Source organism: Gymnodraco acuticeps, unplaced genomic scaffold, assembly GCF_902827175.1.
Source record: "Gymnodraco acuticeps unplaced genomic scaffold, fGymAcu1.1, whole genome shotgun sequence".
Lineage (NCBI taxonomy): Eukaryota > Metazoa > Chordata > Actinopteri > Perciformes > Bathydraconidae > Gymnodraco > Gymnodraco acuticeps.
Genome location: NW_022990152.1, coordinates 1 through 23497, shown reverse-complemented (window position 1 = coordinate 23497; position 23497 = coordinate 1). Strand labels below are relative to the sequence as shown.

The 23497-nt window shown below is 41.3% G+C and overlaps 3 protein-coding genes and 1 non-coding gene across 4 annotated transcripts; 2 read left to right on the top strand and 2 right to left on the bottom strand.

Annotated features, from left to right (window-relative positions):
- Positions 1-973: 973 nt before the first annotated feature.
- On the bottom strand, positions 974-5119 carry LOC117546927 (dTDP-D-glucose 4,6-dehydratase-like). Its single transcript, XM_034217341.1, has 12 exons — positions 4939-5119; positions 4369-4435; positions 3391-3459; positions 3219-3309; positions 2989-3137; positions 2805-2903; positions 2582-2641; positions 2339-2382; positions 2059-2224; positions 1924-1979; positions 1559-1656; positions 974-1427 (listed from the first exon to the last, which is right to left on the bottom strand). The coding sequence occupies exons 1-12, from the start codon at positions 4983-4985 to the stop codon at positions 1345-1347; spliced, it is 1029 nt and encodes a 342-aa protein (XP_034073232.1). The 5' UTR covers positions 4986-5119; the 3' UTR covers positions 974-1344.
- Positions 5120-5273: 154 nt separating this feature from the next.
- gpr180 (G protein-coupled receptor 180) lies at positions 5274-11034 on the top strand. The gene is made up of 10 exons (XM_034217235.1): positions 5274-5496; positions 6018-6161; positions 6258-6352; positions 6738-6843; positions 7113-7293; positions 7732-7781; positions 8525-8671; positions 9042-9259; positions 9552-9629; positions 9727-11034. Exons 1-10 carry the CDS (start codon positions 5358-5360, stop codon positions 9880-9882), a joined length of 1314 nt encoding a protein of 437 aa, XP_034073126.1. The 5' UTR covers positions 5274-5357; the 3' UTR covers positions 9883-11034.
- A 256-nt stretch (positions 11035-11290) lies between these two features.
- trnas-cga lies at positions 11291-11372 on the bottom strand. Its single transcript has one exon. It is a non-coding gene; the product is annotated as a tRNA-Ser (tRNA).
- A 208-nt stretch (positions 11373-11580) lies between these two features.
- Positions 11581-14132, top strand: LOC117546934 (small integral membrane protein 11A-like). Its single transcript, XM_034217369.1, has 3 exons — positions 11581-12113; positions 13169-13373; positions 13681-14132. Exons 1-2 carry the CDS (start codon positions 11997-11999, stop codon positions 13355-13357), a joined length of 306 nt encoding a protein of 101 aa, XP_034073260.1. The 5' UTR covers positions 11581-11996; the 3' UTR covers positions 13358-13373; positions 13681-14132.
- The last annotated feature ends 9365 nt before the right edge of the window (positions 14133-23497 follow it).

Genomic DNA, 23497 nt, shown 5'->3' with positions numbered 1-23497 from the left:
CCCTTTTTTCCTTAAAGTGTTGTATTTTAGTTAGAAAAGATCCTTGTTATTAAATTAAAAAGTGTATCGGCAGTTAAATACATTGTACACAATTATAAAACTCTTGATGAATGATTTGTAATGAGCTACTGTTCCCTTCTTATCCAAGCTGCTGTGATTACAAAATAAACGTTTATTTAAATGAACTCTTTAAGTTGCTAAAAGATGGTTTTCAGTCATATTTCTTGTACTTTAATGCATTAAAGGGCCCATGTCATGCTTTTCCTGTTATCACCCGTCCCCTTGTTATGAAGGTGTTTCTGCATGTGAACGGTCTGCAGTCACAAACCCTCAAAGTGCACCCTGTAGCGAGTAAAACTCTAACACAGAGAAGACCTGTCTGTGCTGCCCCAGAACGCCTCGTTGGACATTTCTCTTCTTCCATTGTTTGCTTCCTGGGTTCTGTGACGTGTGAACACCCAGATCAACAACTAATGACCGGATTGGCTCAAATGGACCAATCCTTGGAGCTCCTCCCACACCAGGGTCCCTTGGCTAACTAACAGGGAGTCCCATTGACTTGCATAGAGCTCCCTGGTTGGTAATAGCCGAGTTGGGATGGTGGAGAAATGCTCTCCGCAGACCCATTCTCACAGCGTTAGAAACCTTTTCTTTCTCAATATCAAGCCACACTTATTGTTTTGACTTCGGCTGTGAGTGTTTGTGTGCTCAGGATGAGTTTCGCTTGTTCTCGCTGTATCGCCGACCCGGAAACCTGTCCGCTCCTCGCAGCAGCAACGAGCCTCGCAACGTCCCGACCAATCAGAGCACACTGGGCTCACAGGGAGGGGGGGGGGGGGGGGGGGCAGGAGCTCCAACAAGCCGTTTAGGACAGAGAGTGAATACACAGACTATACAGAGATGCTGTGAGGAACCAATGTGAGTTTGGAACATTGCACAATTTAAATGTATTCTAGTAGACCTCAACAATGGATTATGATCAGTAGAAATGGGACCTTTAATGTAATACTTGTCCTCCCTGTTTTGAGCCCACCTCCACTAAAATATTTGGTCAGTGGATTAACAGCCTTAAACAAACCATGTGTCATTGCAAAATGTCTCCATACATTCAGACAAGACGGTTATTAAAGTGCATTCACGTTGCTTTGGTTGTAGAGAGGCATCCTGTTGTAAGGCACATTTTGGTCCGACAATCATTTAGGAACATTTGAGAAAAATAATCTCTTGTGTACAGCGACACTGACGTGTGCTCATGTCTTCAGTGTTTGTCCAGTCATGTAACGTTTGTAGGAAATACTGCTCCTCGTCTTTCTGCATCCTGTCAGTCAAGAAGCAGGGAAGCCCTTATTTGTTTGTGACTTTTTCCAGCTTGCTCCTGATTGGTTCTTGGTCCGACCAAAAGTCTGCGTTATCTTGGTACCATTTTACTAAAAGACAGCAAAAACAAATGACACATTTTAATCAGGGAAGCTGTGTGTGTGTGTGTGTGTGTGTGTGTGTGTGTGTGTGTGTGTGTGTGTGTGTGTGTGTGTGTGTGTGTGAGAAAGAGAGAGAGTACCAGTCTGTCTGATGCCTTCAGTCCAGGAAACGTCCGCCCTCCAGCCAAGCTGCTGCAGCTTCTCACAGCTGATTGGATATCGCAGGTCGACACACGGCCTGTAGGAGGAGGTAAACACTCACTTAGCTGGTGGATGTAAAGTACTACACTCTTTTATTATATTGTTGTTGTGTTTTATATATTTTAAGTGTGTTGTTTTTATGAATGTTACCATGTGAAGTGTCTTTGAGTAGCTACTGTGAAAGCACTTACTATAATTATGAATGAAGTTAGAGAACAAATGAAGACCACGTAGCAGTACAGAGGATATGAACAGTATTAAAATGTATTTAAGTAGATTGTTATTATTTAATTAGTTTGCTCACCTGTCAGGCACAAACTCGAGCCAATCGTTCACCTCGGAGTCCGGAACGTTCTTGACCTGAAACACAATAGATGAGATATTTTAACATCTGCTACCTCCTCTTATCTGTTTTTACATCAGCAGTTTCTAAACCCACCATTTTAACGAGCTCCTTAGCCAGTTGCATGATGAGAATCTCACAGCTTGTTCCCACATTGTAGATTTCTCCCACAATGCCTTTCTCCAGGACGAGCCGGAGGGCGTTGATGGCGTCATCGACAAACAGGAAGTGCCGGGATTTAGGGAGGGTTCCTTGGATGGTGCTGCAGGAGAAATGAGGGGTTCAGATTTGAAACTGGATATACATTTATTTTTTATGAATGAATACTGAAGCTGGTTTCTCTGCAAAACTATTTCAAAGTAAAGTTCAAACCTACCATTTCTTGTTCATTTGAAGGAGGGTGAGGAACTTGGGAATAACCTGAAAGATCAAGAAGAGGTTTTGCTTTTGTTAAATTTCAAATGAACTACTAGCATGTTATTTTAGCTGTACAGTTTACAGCCTTATAACTAAACCAGGTAAGGCAAGCCGCTGTGCTACAGACAAAATGTTACCTAACAGTGCTTATACATATATATTTATTTTGTACACAATGGCTCCAAGCTAAGTACAAAAGTACCTTCTCAGTGTACTGCCGTGGCCCGTAGATGTTGTTACTCCTGGTGATGATGATGGGAAACTAGAAATACAAACACAAAGCAGGATTTAATATTCAAAGAACTGTCAGGAACAACTAATAGATCTGTCTGTCTTGTTATTTCTACTGAATGAGCAAATGCAGTGAATTTCCAAACAGATATATTGTATGTAAATAAATCCTTTCCACACTGTTTGTGCCTAACCTTATATTTGTCCCAGTAGGAGCGGACCAGGTACTCCGCAGCTGCTTTGGTGGTAGAATACGGGTTGGAGGGCCTCACTGGACTGCTCTCATCAAAGACCTGCGAAAACAAACACCAAAAATCAATCTTAAAATCAATCCAAAAACTCTCCATCTGTCTAGGACCGTAACCCCTGCTCACTGACCTGATCCAGCCCCTCTCCGTACACTTCATCAGTGCTGACGTAGACGAAGCGCTGTGATTGGTGTGGGGCCTGATGGGCGGCTGCCAGTAAAACTTTGGTCCCTTCGATGTTCACACGCTGGAAACTAGCCGGGGCTTCGAATGACGTCTCTGACAAGGAAAGAAGAACACAAAGTTAGGCAACGAGAGGCGGGTTTTAATAGAAATGTGAGGTGGACTGCTGCTGCTCACCAACGTGTGTTTTGGCCGCCAGGTGGAAAATCACATCGATGTTCTCTGTGTTGAAAATGTGATTTACCAGCTGTGAGTTACACACATCTCCCTGTGGAGGAAAGAAGTAGATTTATATATTAAAACACTCGAAAGGTAAAAAGGTCTTCCATGAATGGATCTAATCTCTCACCCTGATGAAAGTGTAGTTTGCTCTGTCCTCCACACTCTCCAGACTCCTGGGGCTGCAGCAGTAATCCAGCTGGAAGAGATCAGAGCATCAGGGACATCAACCCAAGATCTTACCATCGATGGCTCCATTGTCAACCCCTCCACTCACATCCGTAACCTTGGCATCATCCTCGACCCCACCCTCACTTTCCTCCCTCACGTCAACCAGGTCACAAAAAACGCTTTCTTCCATTTAAAGAACATCGCCCGCATCAGACCCTCCCTCTCATCAGACCCTCCCTCTCATCGACCGCTGCTGAAACTCTGATCCATGCCTTCGTAACATCCCGACTGGATTACTGCAACAGCACTTTTTGTATCACCTGCATTCACACTAAAACAACTTCAATATGTCCAAAACGTAGCTGCCCGCTGGCTCACCTCCACCCGACGCTCCGACCACATCACCCCTATCCTCCATGACCTCCACTGGCTCCCCATCAAACACTGCATTGACTTTAAAATATAACTTTTCACTTTCAAAGCCCTCAACAACCTTGCCCCCCCCCCCCCCCCCCCCCCCCCCCCCTACCTCTGTGACCTCATCCAACGACACAACCCCACCCGTCGCCTCAGGTCTGCTGAAGCTAACCTACTGCAGCCCATCAGGACAAAGCTCCGGACCTGGGGTGACAGGGCCTTCGCAGCAGCCCCCCCCCCACACTCTGGAACCCCCTCCCCAGCCACGTCAGATCCGCCAACACTCACATCATTCAAACAATCCCTCAAAACTCACCTTTTCACTCTTGCCTTCAACTCCTAATCAACTTGCCCTTATTCCACCTAGCTTAGCACTTTCTACTTTTGTTGTTATTTTTGTTGTACTTGCTTGTAAGCGCTTTGAGCACCAGGAAAAGCGCTTTATAAATGTAATGTATTATTATTATTTAGCTCAGTAAAACATGCTAAAATACGTACATAAAAACCAGGAGAGACTTACAATATCCAGGTTTATTATCCTCCAGTCAGGGTGTCTGGTGACCAGCGAGCACACAAGATGTGAGCCGCTGGAAGGAGAAGATAAGAGTTCAATTTGGAGGTTTCATGCAAGTGTACAGCTTTAATTGACAGCTAAAGATGACTTATAACCCCATACAAATTGCTACAAACGCAATGATATGTTGTAATGTTTTGTTGATTCCACTGAGTGTTTTAAAAATAAATGTAGTGGAGTAAAAAGTAAAATATTGGCCTCAGAAATCACATGAAATAGGAGTACAAAGTGTCAGAGAATGGAAATACTATAATATAGTACTTAATATAGTACAGATGCTTACAGATTAACCACATCCAGCTGCATCTGCTTATTGGTTAATGCATGAATAAGAGGAATAACAATATAATCATATTTTGCGTATTTAGTAGGTGAATTAAACTCGGTGTAGCCGACTGTAATGCAACATTAGTGTTAGAATCGTCTACAAACAGTAATTATTCAGATACAAACTGTAATTGAATTGTGCTTAATGGACATCATTCATATATTTCTGCATTTATAGTATACACTCACATGAATCCAGAGCCTCCAGTCACCAGAACAGTGCTGTTAAAGTCCATATTCTAGTCATAGCATATTAAGGTCTCCTACAGACATAATAACGACCTTTTAATGCTAATATTTACAGTTGTATTGCAGGCAAGCTAACAGGAAGTGATGCTATTCCATAAGCTTCACTACACTACATACATTGTGTGCGTTGCGACAGTTGACGGGCGTTTTACGGCAGTGTTGACACGTTGAAAAGGGGCGGGATAGCATCACATGTACACTCGTTTCTGCAATCTGATTGGTTGCTTCACATGAGAGCGAAACAAAGGGGTGGTTTGATTGGCCGAAATCCAAATCAATCAAACTGTCAGCGGGCGCTTCGTGGTTCATTGAATACATGAGTTTATTTGTCGATAACGGTGAACTGCATTGGGTTAACAATGTCGTATTTATTAGCCACACTTACAGCTTTAGTGCTGCTTAATTCTGAGGCTTTTGGTAAAAGTGTGACGGGACTTTTTAAGAGTGAAGCAGCGAGGCAGCAGAGAGGACAGTTCATCACTAAATTCATGTACCAAGGTAACACTGATTTAAAAATGCGAACGTGTCATTTCTGCAGTAGGCTTATCTTCATCTGTTTGTAACTAATACGTATTTTAACATGGTGTAATGACGAAGTGTCTTTCAATATACTGTCATTTTTTGATGCAAATAGAACATTTCAGTAGGCTATTATTTGTAATAATATTCCACCTTTTAAATATGTTAATGCCTGAACACACTGCTGCTGTGACAAAGTCATTTCCCAACTTGGGATCGATAAAGCATCTATATGTATTTACCTATGGGATGGACCTCATCACTTAATCGGATTATATCTACTGTGGTCATTTCTTAAATATATTTTTAACTAATGGAAAATAAAACCAACACTTGTGGAAAAACACGTTTTAACGACCTTAAATGCTGTGTAATGTCATATGTGGTGAATAACTGTGAGTCATTTATGCTGACACTAAAAATGCATAGTGAGAATTGCAGGGATGATGATCTGATGAATCGTATAAATGAATACATATCTCTGACCCGTTTCGTCTCAGGTTCTGATGGTCTGCTGGTGATCCGGCTTGATAACGTTCCCCTGGCCACAGAGAAGGAGTCCAGACTGCTGCTGTTTCAGGACATGGACTCACAGCTGGAGAGCCTCAACTGCTCGGAGAGGATCAGCAAAGCTCAGCACGCCAGTAAGAAGAGACACTACACAGCTGATGGGATGCAGCTGTTTTGATTGTATTCTTTTTCTCATCCCTAACGCCACTGTGTTTGTCCTCCTGCTTCAGTTTCTCTCACTGCAGATGAATACAACCACACGATCCCTAAAGAGTCGACTCCGACAGCCTGGCAGGTCCTGTACGCAGACAGATACACATGTCAGGTAACTATCAAACTAAACCGCCTTAAAGTGGTAGTTTGGGTATTTTGAAGAGGTGTACGCTAAGGAGAAAACTTCTGTGGAAGGAGGGAAGCAGCAAAATATAGTTTAGCATCGGAAAAACCCGATATCAGTCGAAGTGTACAATGTATTTATGATATTCTCAGTCATTTTTGCCTGGAAACCACAGCTGCTGCTCGGGAAAAACAAATCATAAAATCATATGTTTACCTCGCAGAACACAGGGGTTCCTGGTCTAGTTAGTTTTCTGTGTTAATGTGGGACTATTGTGAATCAAACCCTAACCAAAGTCACCCTTTAACCCTTCTATTAGTTATGTTGGTATTGACAGCAGGAATGTATCACTCTTTGTCTCCTGTCTCTCCAGAAGGATGCAGTGATCCCTTCTCACCCTGATCTCAGTTTCTCTATCTTGTTGTTCAACGCTGACTCAGCAGGAAATCCTCTGGAGCACTTCAGCGCAGAGGAGGCAGGTGAGACATCAACATAATATCACCAGGACTTTTATTAGGTTCTTATCACACATCTGCTTGCATTAAAGGCCTTTCATTAACCTTGTTTTCTGTCTTAATAGAGATATACACACCCAGTGCTTTGTGTGTACTCAGATACATTAAATATTCAAAGGGTTCAAAGTGCCTAATGGTTTGCTCTATGCCCAATGTTTAATATCCAGAGATGTAGGAATTGTTCTCCATCATTCATGAGTGACAGACTCTTCTATTCTCTCTCTCTCTCCCAGGTCTCCACACCTTTTACTTCCTCCTGCTGCTGGCCTACTTCATAGCGAGCTGTATTTACTTCAAGCCTCTGCAGCAGGCTCTGAAGAAAGGCGGCCCGATGCACTCCATCCTCAGAGTGCTGAGCACCGTGCTGGCTCTGCAGGGCTGCTCGGCGCTCTGCAGCTACATCCACCTGGCCAGGTAACATCTGACCTAATTACATCACATTTAAATATTCAGCACAACAGTTCCTACTTTTTTTTTTACATGTAAGTATTTCCAAGCACAAATAAAAGTGTTCTGAGTTCTCGGTGAAGTGGATATTGGCTTTTTCCAGTCCTCCTCTTATTATTATTATAATAATAATAATACATTTGATTTATATAGCGCTTTTCCTGGTGCTCAAAGCGCTTTACAAGCAAGTAAAGATGAACAATAACAACATAAGTAAAAAGTGCTAAACTAGGTGGAATAAGGGCGAGGGGTTAGTGGATTAGGAGTTGAAGGCAAGAGTGATGTACGTATGTAAGCAATTCCACACATAGTTTTTAAGAAAGTAACCTGCGATTGCTTTTAAACATTTTCATTACAGTGTTCTTCGTTATGTATTTAATGAATACACTGTTTCCTGTTCTGCAGGTACTCCAGAGACGGTGTTGGTCTCCATCTGATGGGCAGCCTGGCAGAGTGTATGTTCCTCTGTATTCATATTTCATGTATACATTTAGGCCCAATCCCAAACCACGCCCTACACCCTACCCCTACACACTCCCCCTCCGTGACGTAGTGACACTCAGCTCAACGAGGCTCCCTCCTGTCAGATGGAGGGAGTAAATACAGCGGCAAGCTTTGGGACAAACTCCCCTCTCTCCGGCAGAAACAGGAAATGCCGTTTCAAATCAGCATCTCTTAGACAAACAATTAAAATGAATAACTAAAATAAAACTCCAAACATCTTTAACTGTGTTACTTTTTTCTAAAGCTCTTAGTTTCTATAAGCTTCTTAGTTTTTGCAACAGTCTGTAAATATACACAACTTTATAATAAAATGCACACATTTACCGTTTTCTAGACTGAACACAGGTTTGATCCTAAGTTCAAAACATATGAGGTTATCATGAGGTCGTTCACATTGCAGTGGATGTTTGCTGGAACTGTTTGTAAACAGCGTGTTTCCTGACGGACACACACAGCGTTGAGACCGGTCTCCAGTCAGCACCGATGTAGACTCGCTGTTTGAGGGCTTGATAGCCCACTCCCCCTCCACACCGCTCCACACTCGTTGGTTTGGAACAGCACTTAATGTGGCGGACCCTCCGCGCAAATGGGCAAATGCGCAAACGGAGGGGTAGTGTGTAGGGTGTGGTTTGGGATTGGGCCTTAGTTTTAAGTTGTGTGCCATCTTCTCTTCCCCTTCCTGCTCCCGGTGCAGTCTGGGATATGGCGTCCCAGGTGTCCATGCTGTACATGCTGCTGAGTCTGTGTGTGGGCTGGACTCTGAGCCGCGGCAGGAAGCCTCAGTCGGGCCCTCTGCAGTGGGAACAGACCCCGAGGTCCAGGGCCGTGGCTGTGGGGGGGGGTCGTCGTACAGGTACGCTATTATCAGGGCTTCATGAAGATACACTTTATATACACACTCTAAATCATGTCTATTTATTGTGTTTAAAGTTGGTAATTATGCAAAGTTGCAGGTAAAGAGTAGGCTACACTCTTAATATGATGTTATGTATAGAATTAGATTCCAGTTTTGATGCATACAATTGTTTCTGACTTGTGTGGTCCAAACATTTCCAATAACTCAAGTCCAAAAACAATATTTAAATAGAGGATTCTGTTTCAGACATTTGAGGCTTCATTTAAAAACCTCAGATTTTGTATGCATATGGATAAACCTGCCTGTGGTTTTGATTAAACACATCAGCATATGATAATGTTCAAGTTATTGAGAGTGAAACTGTGTCGTTCTCAGGGAGGCTTGCTGCTGTGGGAGCAGTTTTCTGAACCCGAGGGTCAGCATCACAGCTTCCACGTCCAGCAGAGTGTCGCCGCTCTGCTCCTCATGCTTCTCCGGGTGGTCCTCGCCCTCCTGCTGGCCTCCGTCCTCTACCAGATCATCTCCACTGAGAGGAGCACCCTGAAGAGAGACTTCTACCTCTGCTTCGCCAAGGTAAGACATATAAATACACAGTAAGCTAATGTGCCCTAAAGACACACCAGTCTGCATCAAGTGGTGATCCTTGTGTCCATGTTGCCAGTATTCTACGATTGCTCATTCACTGCCTCAAGAAATGTACCAGTCTGTAGATAATAACAAAAAAAAATATATAACCCAAAACAGTTGATAGTTAGCATCTGAGCTAATCAAGCCATGTGTTGTACGTTGCATTCTTTCACCGTCGGATAAACTTCACACCAATGAAAATCAACGTCACAAAAACGACTTCAATTGTCCTCTGCAGGGATGCTTCCTGTGGTTCCTCTGCCATCCTGTCATCTTCCTCACGTCGGCCATCTTTAACGCACACCAGAGGGAGAAGGTATGAAGACTCATAACATTTCAGCAACGCAACATCATGATGTCACCAGTGTTCATCGGATGTCTCTGACCCTCCATCTCTTCTTCTCTCGTTACAGGTGGTGACCATCGGTGTGATCCTCTGCCAGACCATCTCCATGGTGATCCTCTACCAGCTGTTCCTGTCCCGCTCTCTTTATTGGGAGGTGTCCTCTCTCTCGTCAGTGTCTCTGCCTCTCACCATGTCCAGGACCAACAACAGAGCACGTTACTGATATATTAAGAAGATAGAAGCGGCTAAAAACTCCCAGTTTGTCTGCAGAGACAGGAAGTGCTGTAACGCTGCAGGGACTGTTTCACTTTGCTGTTCCCGGCACAACATGACCAGAAGATGAGATTTACAGCAACACCCTACCTCTAGTTGTAAATAATGTATGAGAGAAAATACTGAGCAGGAGGAAAGATATTTAATCGCAGAGAGAGGAAGGAAACCAGGCTTATAGTATTTCAGACCAACACAAGCATGATCAAGTTGCACCAGGATTATAGATTTGCAAAGGTAGAGATGGTTGTTTGGGCAAACAAAGAAGGATACTTCTCTGCTCAAATTCAGCTTTTATTATCACTGTTACAGCACTGCTCAGCACCTGTGTTACATTTAGGGATGTAGTGTTTCTGCAATGATCTGAGCTAGACTTGGGCTAGGTGAAATGACCCAAAAGTACAAGCCAAAATAAGAGCTGTGTGAATTCTCTGAATGATTATGACACTGTAGGTTTTCATGGGATTTATTTACAATAAGGGAATTAAAATGTGTAGATGAATGGTTCAGTGTGTGGTAAGATTTACTCTGGATGAATAGATGGAGGCGAAGAACTTAAGATGAATATACTGACAAATAGACATGTGGAAGAATGGAGAAAGACTCGGTGATGAGTATATTTCAAGTCACTTTAATGAAAAGGATAAGTATTTTTGTCTTTGCACATGCAGAGTGAGCCATTAGGTCAGTGTGTGCTGCCTGTACATCACAGATCAAGCTGTACGTTCAGTTATTTCCTCGCTTTTGACAGCATGTGAACCTTTTGAAAATGTATAAACTGTATGCAGCTGGAGACAAACTGCATGCCATATCGTTTTTTATTTTTTCCTTTTACATTCGTATGGAGATGGTAGGTAATATATGTACTTAACATGGTATTTGTCCAACAATGACATTCTTATTCTACAACATATGAGGCATCTGTTTGTCATGATTTTAATTTATTTGCAGACACAATACAAATGCCCTGTCATTGCCAGTTTTGCAGTATCTACACTCCAGTTTCAATATTACATGTATTTACATTCTATACAACTGTGGTGATTACAACTGTATACAGTTTGTGTAATAAAGTACATTTTCAAGTTACCTAACTAATTCAAAATGCTTGTTATGACTATTCTCCTTAATGATGTTACATTTAGCTCATTTATTAAATCAGGGGTGTTAAATTAATAATGCTTAGATTAATCCCAATATATTTTAAGAAATTTTACAATGAATCCACATATATTGCATTCACACACTGAATAAGCGATCATATCTAAGTTTTCTATGGTTGTAGATAGAACGAAGGTCGCATGTCGGACTCGAACTCGTGTCCGCTTTGTCAACAAAATAAAAAAATAAAAACGGATTAACGTCACGAACAGGATTCGAACCTGTGCGGGGAAACCCCATTGGATTTCGAGTCCAACGCCTTAACCTCTCGGCCACCGTGACGCGCATTTTTGTATGTAGTCATGTGACTATTTAATGGCAAATAAAGACATTACATGTGATAATTAATGTCAAACACGTTTATATCAACAGATGTTAAGCGTTTTATTAGCAGTAAACTTCGCTTACACATGACGTCATTGGCATTGTCCAATAGGGTGATTTAAGGGGATTGTTGCCGGATACCCAGGGAAATCCGAATGAACCTGCACTTTGGAAGGCCGACATTGTTTTTTTATTCTACAGCTGCTTGTGCTCCATTTAGCATGTTGCCAGTATTCTACTATTGCTAATTCACTGCTTCGAGAAATGTACCAGTCTGTAGATAATAACAAAACAAATGTATAACCCAAAATAGTTGATAGTTAGCATCTGAGCTAATCAATCCATGTGTAGTAGGTTGCATTCTTCACCGTCGGATAAACTTCACACCAATGAAAATCAACGTCACTCAAATGAAACAACCGGGAGGGTAAACATGTTTTTACTGTTTGTAATATTATTTAAATAGCTGTACTCAGTGTGGATTACTCGGAATATGTGAAAAAGGTTGCAAAAAACTACTTCGTCAAGTCATTTGAAACAGTTGGTCCACGGGGCTCTTGAACGCAGCACAGTTTACGTCCAATGAATTGGACCGTGACGACAAGCCCCGCCCCCTCCAGAGAAGCATTAAAGCCTCCACGGTTGTCACAGTTAACAACAAACTTTGACACTACACACGCAATCATGATCAACTATAAGGTAAACAGAGCCTTATTTATTATGTTATACATCTATTATGCATGTTATTAGTGTAACGGCTGTTTCCTACGTGGTTCCTTTGTTATAAATTGGCTGTACAGTCCTTAGCATGATGCTAAAGGTTAACCAGTGTTCTGCAATGCTGTCTTTCCATTGCTCCATTTGTCTTTAAGTGTGTGCGTTGCAGTGAAGTTCAAGGCATTTCTGCGAGAATATTCTTGGAAATGTGTTTAACTAACCCTATAAATACGTTGACAATGTCTACAGTAAATGCCCATCTATGGGTTATCTGTATGCCGAATTAAAATGGCACTGTTGTGATGGGAGCCCTTAACACTTGGTGTTTAAAATGATCAATGGATGAATGAAGTCTGGGCAACTGCGTAGATGTCCTGTAACCAGTGGTGTTATGGGTTGAAGTACATTAATTGTACAATCCTGAGGTACTTGTACTTTACTTGAGTATTCTCAGTTTATGCTACGTTATACTTCTACTTCACCACAATTCAGAGTAGTTAAGGAAGATTTTGAATGCAGGGCTTTTACTTTCTACTTTGACTTATGTAAAACATATGAGTACATCTTCCACCACTTGTAAATGCCAAGCTATGTGTTGTGTGTGTATCAAATTAAAAAGGGCACTGTTAAATCATAGGGTGTTTTTAAAAATGAATGAATGAAGTCTGGGCAACTGCGTAGAAGAGCTGTTTGCACATGGTGAGCAGCTGTCAACTCTTCCTCACCCCGCCTCCCCTCTTGGAGACTAAATTTACTTCTATCTCCCATTTGGACAGCTGAGGCCTCTTGTGGATAAGAGGGGAGGGGGGGTGGAAACATCTCCAGGATCCTTGAATGTTCCAGACCTTTCTTTAAAATGTGTCCAAAAAAACAAGGTTTTTCCACTCCAGCTCGAAGGAATCATTATTTTGTTAATCTCCTTTTAGTTTAAAGACATTGCTGGAAGAAAGAAGGAAAAAAAGGAAATGCATAGGTATTTTAATGTAATGTATTTTTATTCTGAAATATATATATATATATACTCTCTTTTTCCTCAGGCTTTAGACAACGTCCCCCTCCTTCTCTACATCCTGGCCCTGAAGACCCTGATCCTGTGTCTGGGGTTCGCCGGGGTGAAGATCTACCAGAGCAAGAAGGCAGACCAGGCGCTGAAGAAGCAGAGAGACGAGCAGAAGAGGCTAGCCCAGATCACCCAGGAGCTCATAGACAACAAGAAGGACGACTGAGAACACCTGCACACAGGTAACGGACCAGCTAACATGTGTTATAAAGTAGTGCTGTTATACATTGGCTATTCAACAGTCAGTAGAGAAATATTACTTAAGTACAGTTCTTGTGTAAATGTACTTAGTTACTTTACACCTCTGCTGTCTGTATACAATATGCAAATTAACTATGTAGCACCACTGTTCCACCTAGGGGACAATAAAACAGAATAGCTCATTGCATCAACATGTAATATTTACGATGTTGTGGATCATAAACACAGGAGGTGATTTGGCAGTATTGACATGTTATTGAAGTGATCTTTCCTCCTCTCTTCCCAAAGGGAACATGTTTCTGACCTGAGGAACATGCCAGTTTCTCCACAAACGAGCCGGATGTCTGACTGTCGGCAGCAGGAGGTCCTCCCTGTGCTTTACATCACTCTACTGGTTTTCCATATGTAAATGTTTGACCGAACTATCAGTCAAACATTGTTTTTTAATCAAATCGAAGGACAGCAGGAAAGCTGAGGGACTGTTTTGTCTTTTTAACAGTGAAGAAACACACGGCCCAGCGTCCACTCCTTTCTGGGCCTCATCTACTGTTGTCTTTATACTCGTCACACTTGACTTAGCTTCACTTTGTACACCGGGAGTGTTAGTGTATCAATGCTAGTCAAATCTGCTTATTCTCAAGAATACAGCATGGTATTTATTCTGAAATATTCCTTGTAAATTGTCTACCTGCATTGTGCCAAACTTTTATATTTGTATTAAACTGTTTGTTCCACATGTTGCAATTTGTTTTGCCTTCATTTCAATTCCTGGGGAGTATCTGGAAAAGCTCAAGACATAGCAACAGAAAGAACAGGAGGTTCATTGTTTCAAGTACTAGCCTATGTCCTTGTTTACCTCTTAAACCACTGGTAATGGGACACTTTGGTGTTGCAGTCCTGTAAATGCGGAGTTTAGTTTGGCAGTTCTAGTGGTTTCTTTTTTTTCAAAGTGCAGGGAAATGTGGTTTGATAATTTCGATGACAGTTCCGGTCGGTCTGCTTTAAAATAAAGGGGCGGGCCTCTACTCGAGTTGGCCACCAGGGCGCATGCGCAACGGCTGGTAAAAGCAATTAATCCGGAGTGCTCAGTGCACCTGCTTCATAACAACACTGTCCTGGAGGAGAGGAACATGGAAATAAAGTGGATGAAAACAACAGAAAGAATCCGAGCATCTTGTGTTATGAGGTCAGTCGCAAACAAACTGCATGTTGGAGGCTAGGTAGTGAACGAGATACTAACTTACTTTAATAGGAAAGTTGGTATCCCATTCTGAAGCAACTGTAATAAAACACATTTGCGTGAACGAGACTGATAATTTGAGCCAAAGCCAATGAAACAACTGTAATATATTGATGTCTCTTAGGCTACCTGAGCTTCTTGTCCTGTAGAGGGCAGCATTTCCTTACTAATACTCATGGCCTGTATTTCAGCGTTAGAAGGGGACCACTACAATCTTTAACATCCAGACCAAAGTGCATTTCTTTTCTTTCTTCTTCTTCTTCTGCAGCACCACCACTCCTCCTTCCTCCACCTAGCTTCCTCTCATTTGATTGACAGCGTCTTGCTGCAGTGGTTTAGTGAGGAGCTCTCATGTCTCAGGAGGTGTTACTGGTATGGATGCCTCAATTTAGCTTGTTTTGATCTGCAGACAGACAGTCTGTTTTCTAGAAGCAGTCATGTGCTGCAACACAGGCAACAAGTCATTACTGACTCACCTGCTTTGTTTTCTTACAGACTGAAACATATGGGGTAGTTTCAATGCATTCTATTTTATAAACTCAAGTTGTATGTTTGAAGTTTTATCCTACAAAGTAACTTTTAACTACATGCAGCTATAATTAACATGCAGTGGAGGACAAAGTACAATGTCTTATGGACCTTCTTTCCTTATGTCTTGCACGTATACTTTCCCCTACAGTATATGTTTGCTTTGAAGCACAGAAAGAAGAGTTATTCTCCCTGGGAATAACAGACCCACTGGGATTCCTGAGGCATGGAGTGTAAACATGTCCACCTTGAGAAAAACGACCTCAGGATTTTGAGTGTGGAGACACATATAGTGTTTCTTTTCTCACCAATTGTTGACCCCTGGAGGCTTCAAGGACTAACTCATAGCTGCAGACACATCGAGTAAAAGTTGCATTTCTGTGCGTACAAATTACAATCCAGTATTCTTAATTGCCCCTGTAATTCCACAGTGTCCCATATTTTAATGCCATTTCATTCAAATTGAAATAAAACATTGCCCAAGCCACAATGAGGGTAAATACATTTTAATTATGAGCATCCATGCAGTCTCCAGAGCGCTGGTCCAAAAAAACATGTGAATGCTTCCCATTTAGAACATATGTCACATGTTCACCCCTCAAAACTCTAATAACCCTGTACAGGCACATGATTAACACAAAAAGCATGTGTGGTGTAATATATGAATTAATTCATAACATTAATTGGGTATATTTGGTGGTGGCATATTTATTCAAGGTTCAAAGGCTTTATTATCATATGCACAGCGTGACAAGGCAAGTTTATTTATATAGCACCTTTCAACACAAGGCAATTCAAAGTGCTTTGTGTATGGAAATGGGAATCTTAAGTCCCATGCTCCTCCAGCATGCAACATAAACAAACAAGACATAACACAATAAAAAACAGTGCAAGAAGAAAGAAAGTATAATGTAATAGTGCAAGATTATGTAGCAGCTTTATGTGAAACATGGCAGAGTACATATTTCACAATTGATCACTTCAGAGGATGTGAGGTGAGGAGAGATTGAGAGAATATCAAAGAGATAGAGAGAGGCTGCTGGTGGAGGAAGAATAAGACAAAGTGAGGAAGAGAGAGAGATAGAGAGAGAGAGGAAAAGAGGAAGAGGAGGAGAGGGGGATTGCATCGCAGTGCACCCGTGCGTAAATGGGACCATCCTCGCCTCCATCTCTCCATCCGCTCCCCGGTTGCCTCCAGCCGCTCCTCTCTGCTCCTCTCGGCCGGGATCACCTGCTCGGTGGTCGGTGGTTTTGGGACCGTGGAGTCCCGGGTGTCTCGGCTCGGCGCCCTCCTCCAGGGGTTAGGAGGAGCGCCGGGGACCTCGTCCAGGTTCCTGCCGGGCTTCGTGGCTGCTCCTCCCGAGAACCAGGGCTCTGAGCGCCGGGAGAGACGCGGATCCACCCGCTCGCGGATGCCGGTGATGCGAGGTCTGATCGCGCCACAAAACACCTTCTTGGACACCATCGCCACTCGCTTCGATGGGACCCGTGAGTAAACAACTATTAATTTCACTGTGCGCAATGCATGGTTATTTAACCCTTGTGTTGTGTTCGAAAGATGTTACCGTTCATGGTGTTCGCGGGTGCATTTTGACCCATGATTTATCTCAGTCCAAAACACTCAAAAATAATGACTATCATCCAATATTGTTTTAACATCATACTTATTATGCTTTCCTAACCGTACAATCCTGTTAGTTCATTATATTCCCTATAGAGAAGACAGTGGATAATTATGTTATCTGACTATAATAGACTCATATTACAATTTCCCCCTAGAAGTTGTTACAACTTTATATTATTAAGTGTTCACTCACTTCAAACATATTCAAACTCTGCCAACACAAAGTCCTCCTTCAAGAGGATTGGGGGCACGTGAAGACACATGCATGCTGAAACTGATGAATGAATTATTTATGATGAATGAAAACACAGACACTGTTTAACATATTAGGAATTCATAAAGATGAATAAAACATAGTGATGCATAGGAACAAAATACACATGTATGCAAACAAAAAGGCAGGTGGTGTAAAGTTAAAGGCATTTATTCAAATTGAAAATAAGTGCTTCTGATCCTTGATATAAAAATGTGGACACAACTCAGTGTTAATGAAATGTGAAAAAACCACATTGTGTTAACTGAAAACTGTGAATCAGGACAAAAAGTTGCAATTCAATTTAAATATGGAGTCCATATGCCTTTGCTGTGATTCAGTCATGCATCAACTTGTCATAGTCAAATTAACCTAGCTGCCAGGCCCATAATACCCCCCCCCCCTCCTCCCACATGTTGTGTACGCTGGGGATTTTCTATTTGGTAGTTTGGTTATTCATTTGGGAATATGAGTAAGAAAACATAGCAATCAAAATACAGAAATTGGATTTTGACGCAGGGGCCCTTTTCAACTTGGAGGTCAGTCTAATAAAGCAGGGTCAGCGCTTCAGAGTGGCTGCAGCCAAATATTCAATTCAATGAGCACAAACCATTGAAACACAAGAGCACTTGACTGTTTAACATCCAGGCTCGCTCACAACATTGTGCATTGTATTTGTTTTTTAATCATCACATACAACAGGCATAATTGTTTGTGACAGCACTGACCTGTGCTGTTATTATTAGTCACCACGAACCCTTGTTAGTTTGTGCATTCAGCCCATGAACCTGCATGGAAACAAATGTCAAACCATATGCGAACTGCAGTTAAAGCTTAACACGGTTGCATAAGTCAGTCCCGAAGGCACAAACTAACAGGCAGGGCTGAGCAACGCACAATTTATAGATGAAGCATATATGGTACAGGAAATCAGAGCGGGATGTGTCTATTTTCTGAGAGAGAGCTGACAGTGATTACAGAATAATTCATGCTGCAATATTTAGAGCATGCTTGGAAATCAGTCATCAGTGGCATCTGCAGGTATTTGATACGTCCCCTGAAGGCAGTGTCTCATGAGATGGCATTAATTCATTTTGAATATTTATGTCATCGGTGATCAGGTGTAGCCAAATCTGAGAGTGGAGCAGAAAGCACTTCCCTGCATCTGTTAGCAGCAGCTTCAGTGTACAGCTGCAGGAGATCCATTAGACTCTTGTGGTTCAGCACGGATTGAACACTTCTGCTCAATTGCTGTGAATTTCTATCAAACATTTCAACCTTCACAGCGTGTTATTCGCCTTAAAATGTGTTGTGTTTAAATTCAGTTTTACTAAGTTCCAGCCTCTTTGGTCACTGCTGGTTCCAAAAAAGAACTAAGACGGCGACAGGCTTTGCTGGATTTAAAGGGATGAATGACTTCCTCTTGCTTTAATGTGAGAAAGTGAATGGTGTTCATGTTGAGCTCTTCTTCATTTAGGATCTTATACTCCTAACCCTAGCAGGCCTGTGGTCAAATCACAGTGAGGAGCCTTTTAATGACGACCTTCTTCAACAGATGACTGTATAGCTGGGGCTCTGTCAAGAAAGTGTGTGTGCATGTGAAGGTGTTTCATTTTAGTTGAGGCTAAAACACAGCTGGCAAAATGGACTGGGAAAAATGTAGGATGTTGTTTTATATCTTCACACTGAAATGAGTAGCAGTGCAGGTCGAGAGAAGTCAGATGTTTTGTTTTATTTGCTATTCAGCACACTATATAACAGAATAACCATCCATAGTGAGTGCTAAAGCCGGGCAAAAAAGTATTCTCAGGATCTCCATCCTTCCCATTCAACATTAATGCAGCATGATAACCGGGGAGACCTCTGGGAATTCTCTCTAGATTTTCTTTTTGTGACATTGCAGTAAGACAGCTTCAGTAAGAGCCCTTTCATAACACCGAGATCTCCCCATGCACTGCATACATATTTATACATGGAAAAGGGTTACAGATTTGAATGGATAACCTAGGAGTGAAGACGACCAAGATACTGTTGAAAGGATTGCTATATGCTGTTTAGCGCCAAGGATATGAAGCCTAGCTAGCTGTGAATATGTTTTATTAAACAAATCATGTATTGCCTTTTCTAACAATCGGTTGCTTAGCCTGTAAACTGTCAAAACATTTAAACAAATACCCTTCAAAATGTATATTTCTCTGAACCATGTTGAACCCAAACAGGGATCAATCTACATGTGAGATATTAGGGTATGTAAGTAGATTATTTGTTAGTCTGTAGTTTTTGTTGATATCTTTATGCTCTACTGAGAAAGTGAGTGAGTGTTTTAGTCAGGGGACTTCTGGCACAAAGCTGTGGGCTGTAAACTTTTGAAGCTGATGCAAAGTGAAAAGTGTCTTTTCAGTTCATGTTCAGGACAAACGACAGAGAGCCGGTTTAACAAATATTCTTGCACACAGGAATCATCTGGCGTCAGTGTTTGTCTCCATATTGTTTGCCTGATTTATTTTGGCAAGACTCATACTTTGAAAAGCCGTGCATATTCTCACCATCATTTATTCATATGGATACAGTGCATAGACCTTTTTACAAGATGGTTACACTAGTATGTTGTATGCATGTGAAGCGGGGGAGTTTATCAAAATTCATGTTGTACTGCAGCCATGCTGTCAGCCACCTTTTTGACTTATCAGCATATTAACATACGCCTAATGACAATGCTAACATGTTAACTACATTAAGCACCTTGTTTGAGCTTATTAGCATGCTAACATACTCCTAATAACAATGCTAACATGTTAACTACATTAAGCACCTTGTTTGAGCTTATTAGCATGCTAATATACGGTGGCCCTGAAGTGCAAGACACCACAGCATTTCAGAATACACTACAGCATTTCAGAAAACGCTGCAGTATTTCAGAAAACGGCGCAGCATTTCAGAAAACACCACAGCATTTCACATTGGACGGAAAGGGTATTCCTTTAGGGAGAACACTTCTTGTTTGTGATTGGACAGAGCCTCATATCTGTTCAGAAACTGGACAAAAGTTAAACATATACAAAACACAGACTGTCTATGTCATGGTGAATACAGTCGCTGCTTTATTTATGTCTGTATGACGTTGTTGTGAGTGTGGACGGAGCAGCTACAGGTTAGTTTAGCCTGGTCGATCCGATTCCGGTAGGATTTACATGGAGATACGGCCCGCCCCCTCTCCAGCGTCTTGTTTGAATGACAGGAGTAAACACAGAATTAATGCTTTATTCATTCATGGTTTTTAAGGGGCTTATCTCCATGTAAATACTATGGTAGACTACCCAATATTCGCATCGCTCTAATCGCTCGAGTTTCACCGCGGCTGTCAGCTGTGTTTGCTCCTGTCATTCAAACAAGACGCGCTGGAGAGGGGGCGGGGCGTATCTCCATGTATATCCTATGGGAGATACCAACTACAACAACATGAACATATTTGACCGTGATTTAATAGTAATACACGTTTCAAAGTGATGCCGAAGCAACTACATACTGATAACGGTTAGTAAAAACCATGAATTAACGCTTTAACAAGTCTGCAAACAAGACGGCAGGCAAAAAGCTTTTAAAATGCGTGTTTTCTGAATGGAATCGGATCCATCAGGCTAAACTAACGTGTTGCTGCTCCGTCCACACTCACAACAACGTCATACAGACATAAATAAAGCAGCGACTGTATTCACCATGACATAGACAGTCTGTGGTTTGTACATCTTGTGTCCAGTTTCTGAACAGATATGAGGAGCTGTGAGCTCTGAGTGTGTGCTAACGGCTGATGTGTTGGGATGTATTAAAACGAAATCTAAAATGAAAATTCTAAATAAGCAATCTGTATGTAAAAAACCACCTGTATGTCAATTGTAAATAAGCCATCTGTATGTCAAATATGTCTTATATGTCTTAAATGATATGATGAATTGGAAATGGGGGACCCTGATGTAAACAAGACGAAAGTCTTTCTCTGGTCTGCATCCCCTTAACAATTGTATGTTTTGAGCTGTACTGTACTGTACCCAATATACAAGCTGTTAATACACTTTTCAATCAATCAATCAAAACCGTTGGGACATATTTCGCTGTCGGGTGTTGACCAATCACGAAGCGTCATTTATTGACTGGCAGCAAAAACAACCAATCACAGCAGTGCTTCTCTGGCTGGCTCTGTCCAATCACAAACAAGAAGTGTTCTCCCTAAAGGAATACCCTTTCCGTCCAATGTGAAATGCTGTGGTGTTTTCTGAAATGCTGTGGTGTTTTGTGAAATGCTGTAGTGTTTTCTGAAATGCTGTGGCGTTTTCTGAAATGCTGTGTTGTCTTGCACTTCAGGGCCACCGTACTAACATACTCCTAATAACAATGCTAACATGTTAACTACATTAAGCACCTTGTTTGAGTTTATTAGCATGCTAACATACTCCTAATAACAATGCTATCATGTTAACTACATTAAGCACCTTGTTTGAGCTTATTAGCATGCTAACATTAACATACTGACACAATACCCCAGAGGAATGCTTGAAGCGTTACAAGGGCAGACTGTATGCATTGGTTTTGATCCAATTAAGGGTCTGAGCCTGCAGGGAATGAATGCAAGTTTACACATTGTCCTTAAAAAGTCCTTGATGTGTTGGCTTACATTGTGTAACATGCTGAATGCATTGTGGCGGGCTGTCTCTGTCCGTGTTATCAGAACTAGGGCTTCCCCGAGACGCTCCGAGGCTGAGGCTACGTGCTTTTGTAGTTTTCAGCCACACTTTATTACACCTGGATTGCAGTGTGGTTGTGACAGGCCTGCAGAGTGCCTGGGGGATGTGCAGGAAATGAGTACTGCAAAGAAAAATAAGAACGAGGTTTAGAGCCAGAGTAGGAAACAGATAGAGCACAGACGAGAACAAAATCAAATCAACTTCCCATGATCCTCCTGCTCTAAGAGGCCGTTTGCACTTCTTGTTCAATAAGGTTTAGCAATAGCGTTTACACTGGACACGCTTTATTAATTCATGAATTATTAAATATCATTGTCCCTCCCTGTTCATCTGCATACAATCTCACTTCCACCGTGTCTCATTTAATTCATCTCTCACTCCTTATATCTCTCATTCAATTATTTGCTCTCGTCCTATATTACACATTCGTCAAAGTGATCGCTTCCAGATTCATTTCTGTTTGGACTGGAAATTAATGCATCCAGTTTCATAATGCATTATTCAATTGTCCCCCTAACTCAGGCTGTCAAAGCAAATATTTTCTGTTGTTTGTATCAAATGCTGGCGGTTTACTAACAGAAAACATGCCTACTTCTGCATGATTTTATAGTTTGGAAATGATGTTTCTGGTACATTTCTGACCAATTATAGAAACAATTATGTAGTATTCAAAAAGGGGTCATGGATAATAATACAAATGAAAAAGTAATTTAAAAGTAAGGCGAAAATGAATAGTTTTTAGGTACCTGTCAGATTCTGTATACCACAATTATTTCACTTCTAATGTCTCTATTCTGCAAAGTAAATTCTCCGAGGTTATGCACACGCAGACGTTACGTTAAAATGTCAATCTAGCTTATTTGAGTGTGACAGAAAAGTGCATTTCAATTTGTATAGGGCACAGAGGTTGGTAAAACACATGAGACGAACAAAGGAACATAATAATTTAAAGAGAACAATAGCATGAGATGAAGAAGAGAGGATGAAGTGAATATTATTGAAAAGCAGCAAGCATTTTAAATTCTCCCCGAGGAGAAGCACTTCAAAGTGAGCTGAATTACTCCGAAGCCTTTCAGAGTGCATGAGTGAATATAAAGCGAGGAATGAACACTGTGAGAATGAAAAAAAGGGCCATGGATGACATTTTAATTATGTTTTCTTTGAATTAGGATGACATCTTACTGAAATTGTAGAGCCATGACCCATGTAGAGTGAATGTGACTGTGGTTGTCAATGAAATGAAAAGTCAACACTGCACCATTGTAAATATCATTATAATAGTCATCATTATTATAATTATTAATTATTCTACTTTCTACTTTAACTAATGTTTTTCCATATTTAGTGACTAGTTACTTTGCAGAAGGTTCTTAAAACAAAAATATAAATCAACATACATTATTAAACGTTAAGCTACCTAGTTGTTTGTATATAATGCAATTCAAATAACCCCTACTCTTACTTTCAGTGCAACATCTCAGTATTCGGTTTTCCTACTTTAAAAATGGACATTAAAGTGGACACTGATACACAGAAGACGCTGTCGTCTTTAATTCGTTTTTAATTGAGCAATTACCAAGTTTATTAGACTTTGAAAAAGATAATTTAATTAATGTCAGCTTTAATTGTAACTATGTAGAGCTAATGTTAGCACAATAGCTCGCTTAAATCAGCAAAATGAAGCAGGTGGAGACAGAGAGGTAAATCTTGGTACTGCTAAT

Coding starts and splice junctions, on each gene's coding strand:
- LOC117546927 (XM_034217341.1), bottom strand. CDS start 4,985: ATGGACTTTAACAGCACTGTTCTGGTGACTGGAGGCTCTGGATTCAT. Junction 3,310..3,390: donor CAAACTACACTTTCATCAGG/GTGAGAGATTAG, acceptor TTTCCTCCACAG/GGAGATGTGTGTAACTCACA. Junction 2,904..2,988: donor ACGGAGAGGGGCTGGATCAG/GTCAGTGAGCAG, acceptor TTGTTTTCGCAG/GTCTTTGATGAGAGCAGTCC.
- gpr180 (XM_034217235.1), top strand. CDS start 5,358: ATGTCGTATTTATTAGCCACACTTACAGCTTTAGTGCTGCTTAATTCT. Junction 6,162..6,257: donor CAGCAAAGCTCAGCACGCCA/GTAAGAAGAGAC, acceptor CTCCTGCTTCAG/TTTCTCTCACTGCAGATGAA. Junction 7,294..7,731: donor AGCTACATCCACCTGGCCAG/GTAACATCTGAC, acceptor CCTGTTCTGCAG/GTACTCCAGAGACGGTGTTG.
- LOC117546934 (XM_034217369.1), top strand. CDS start 11,997: ATGAATTGGACCGTGACGACAAGCCCCGCCCCCTCCAGAGAAGCATTA. Junction 12,114..13,168: donor CAATCATGATCAACTATAAG/GTAAACAGAGCC, acceptor CTTTTTCCTCAG/GCTTTAGACAACGTCCCCCT.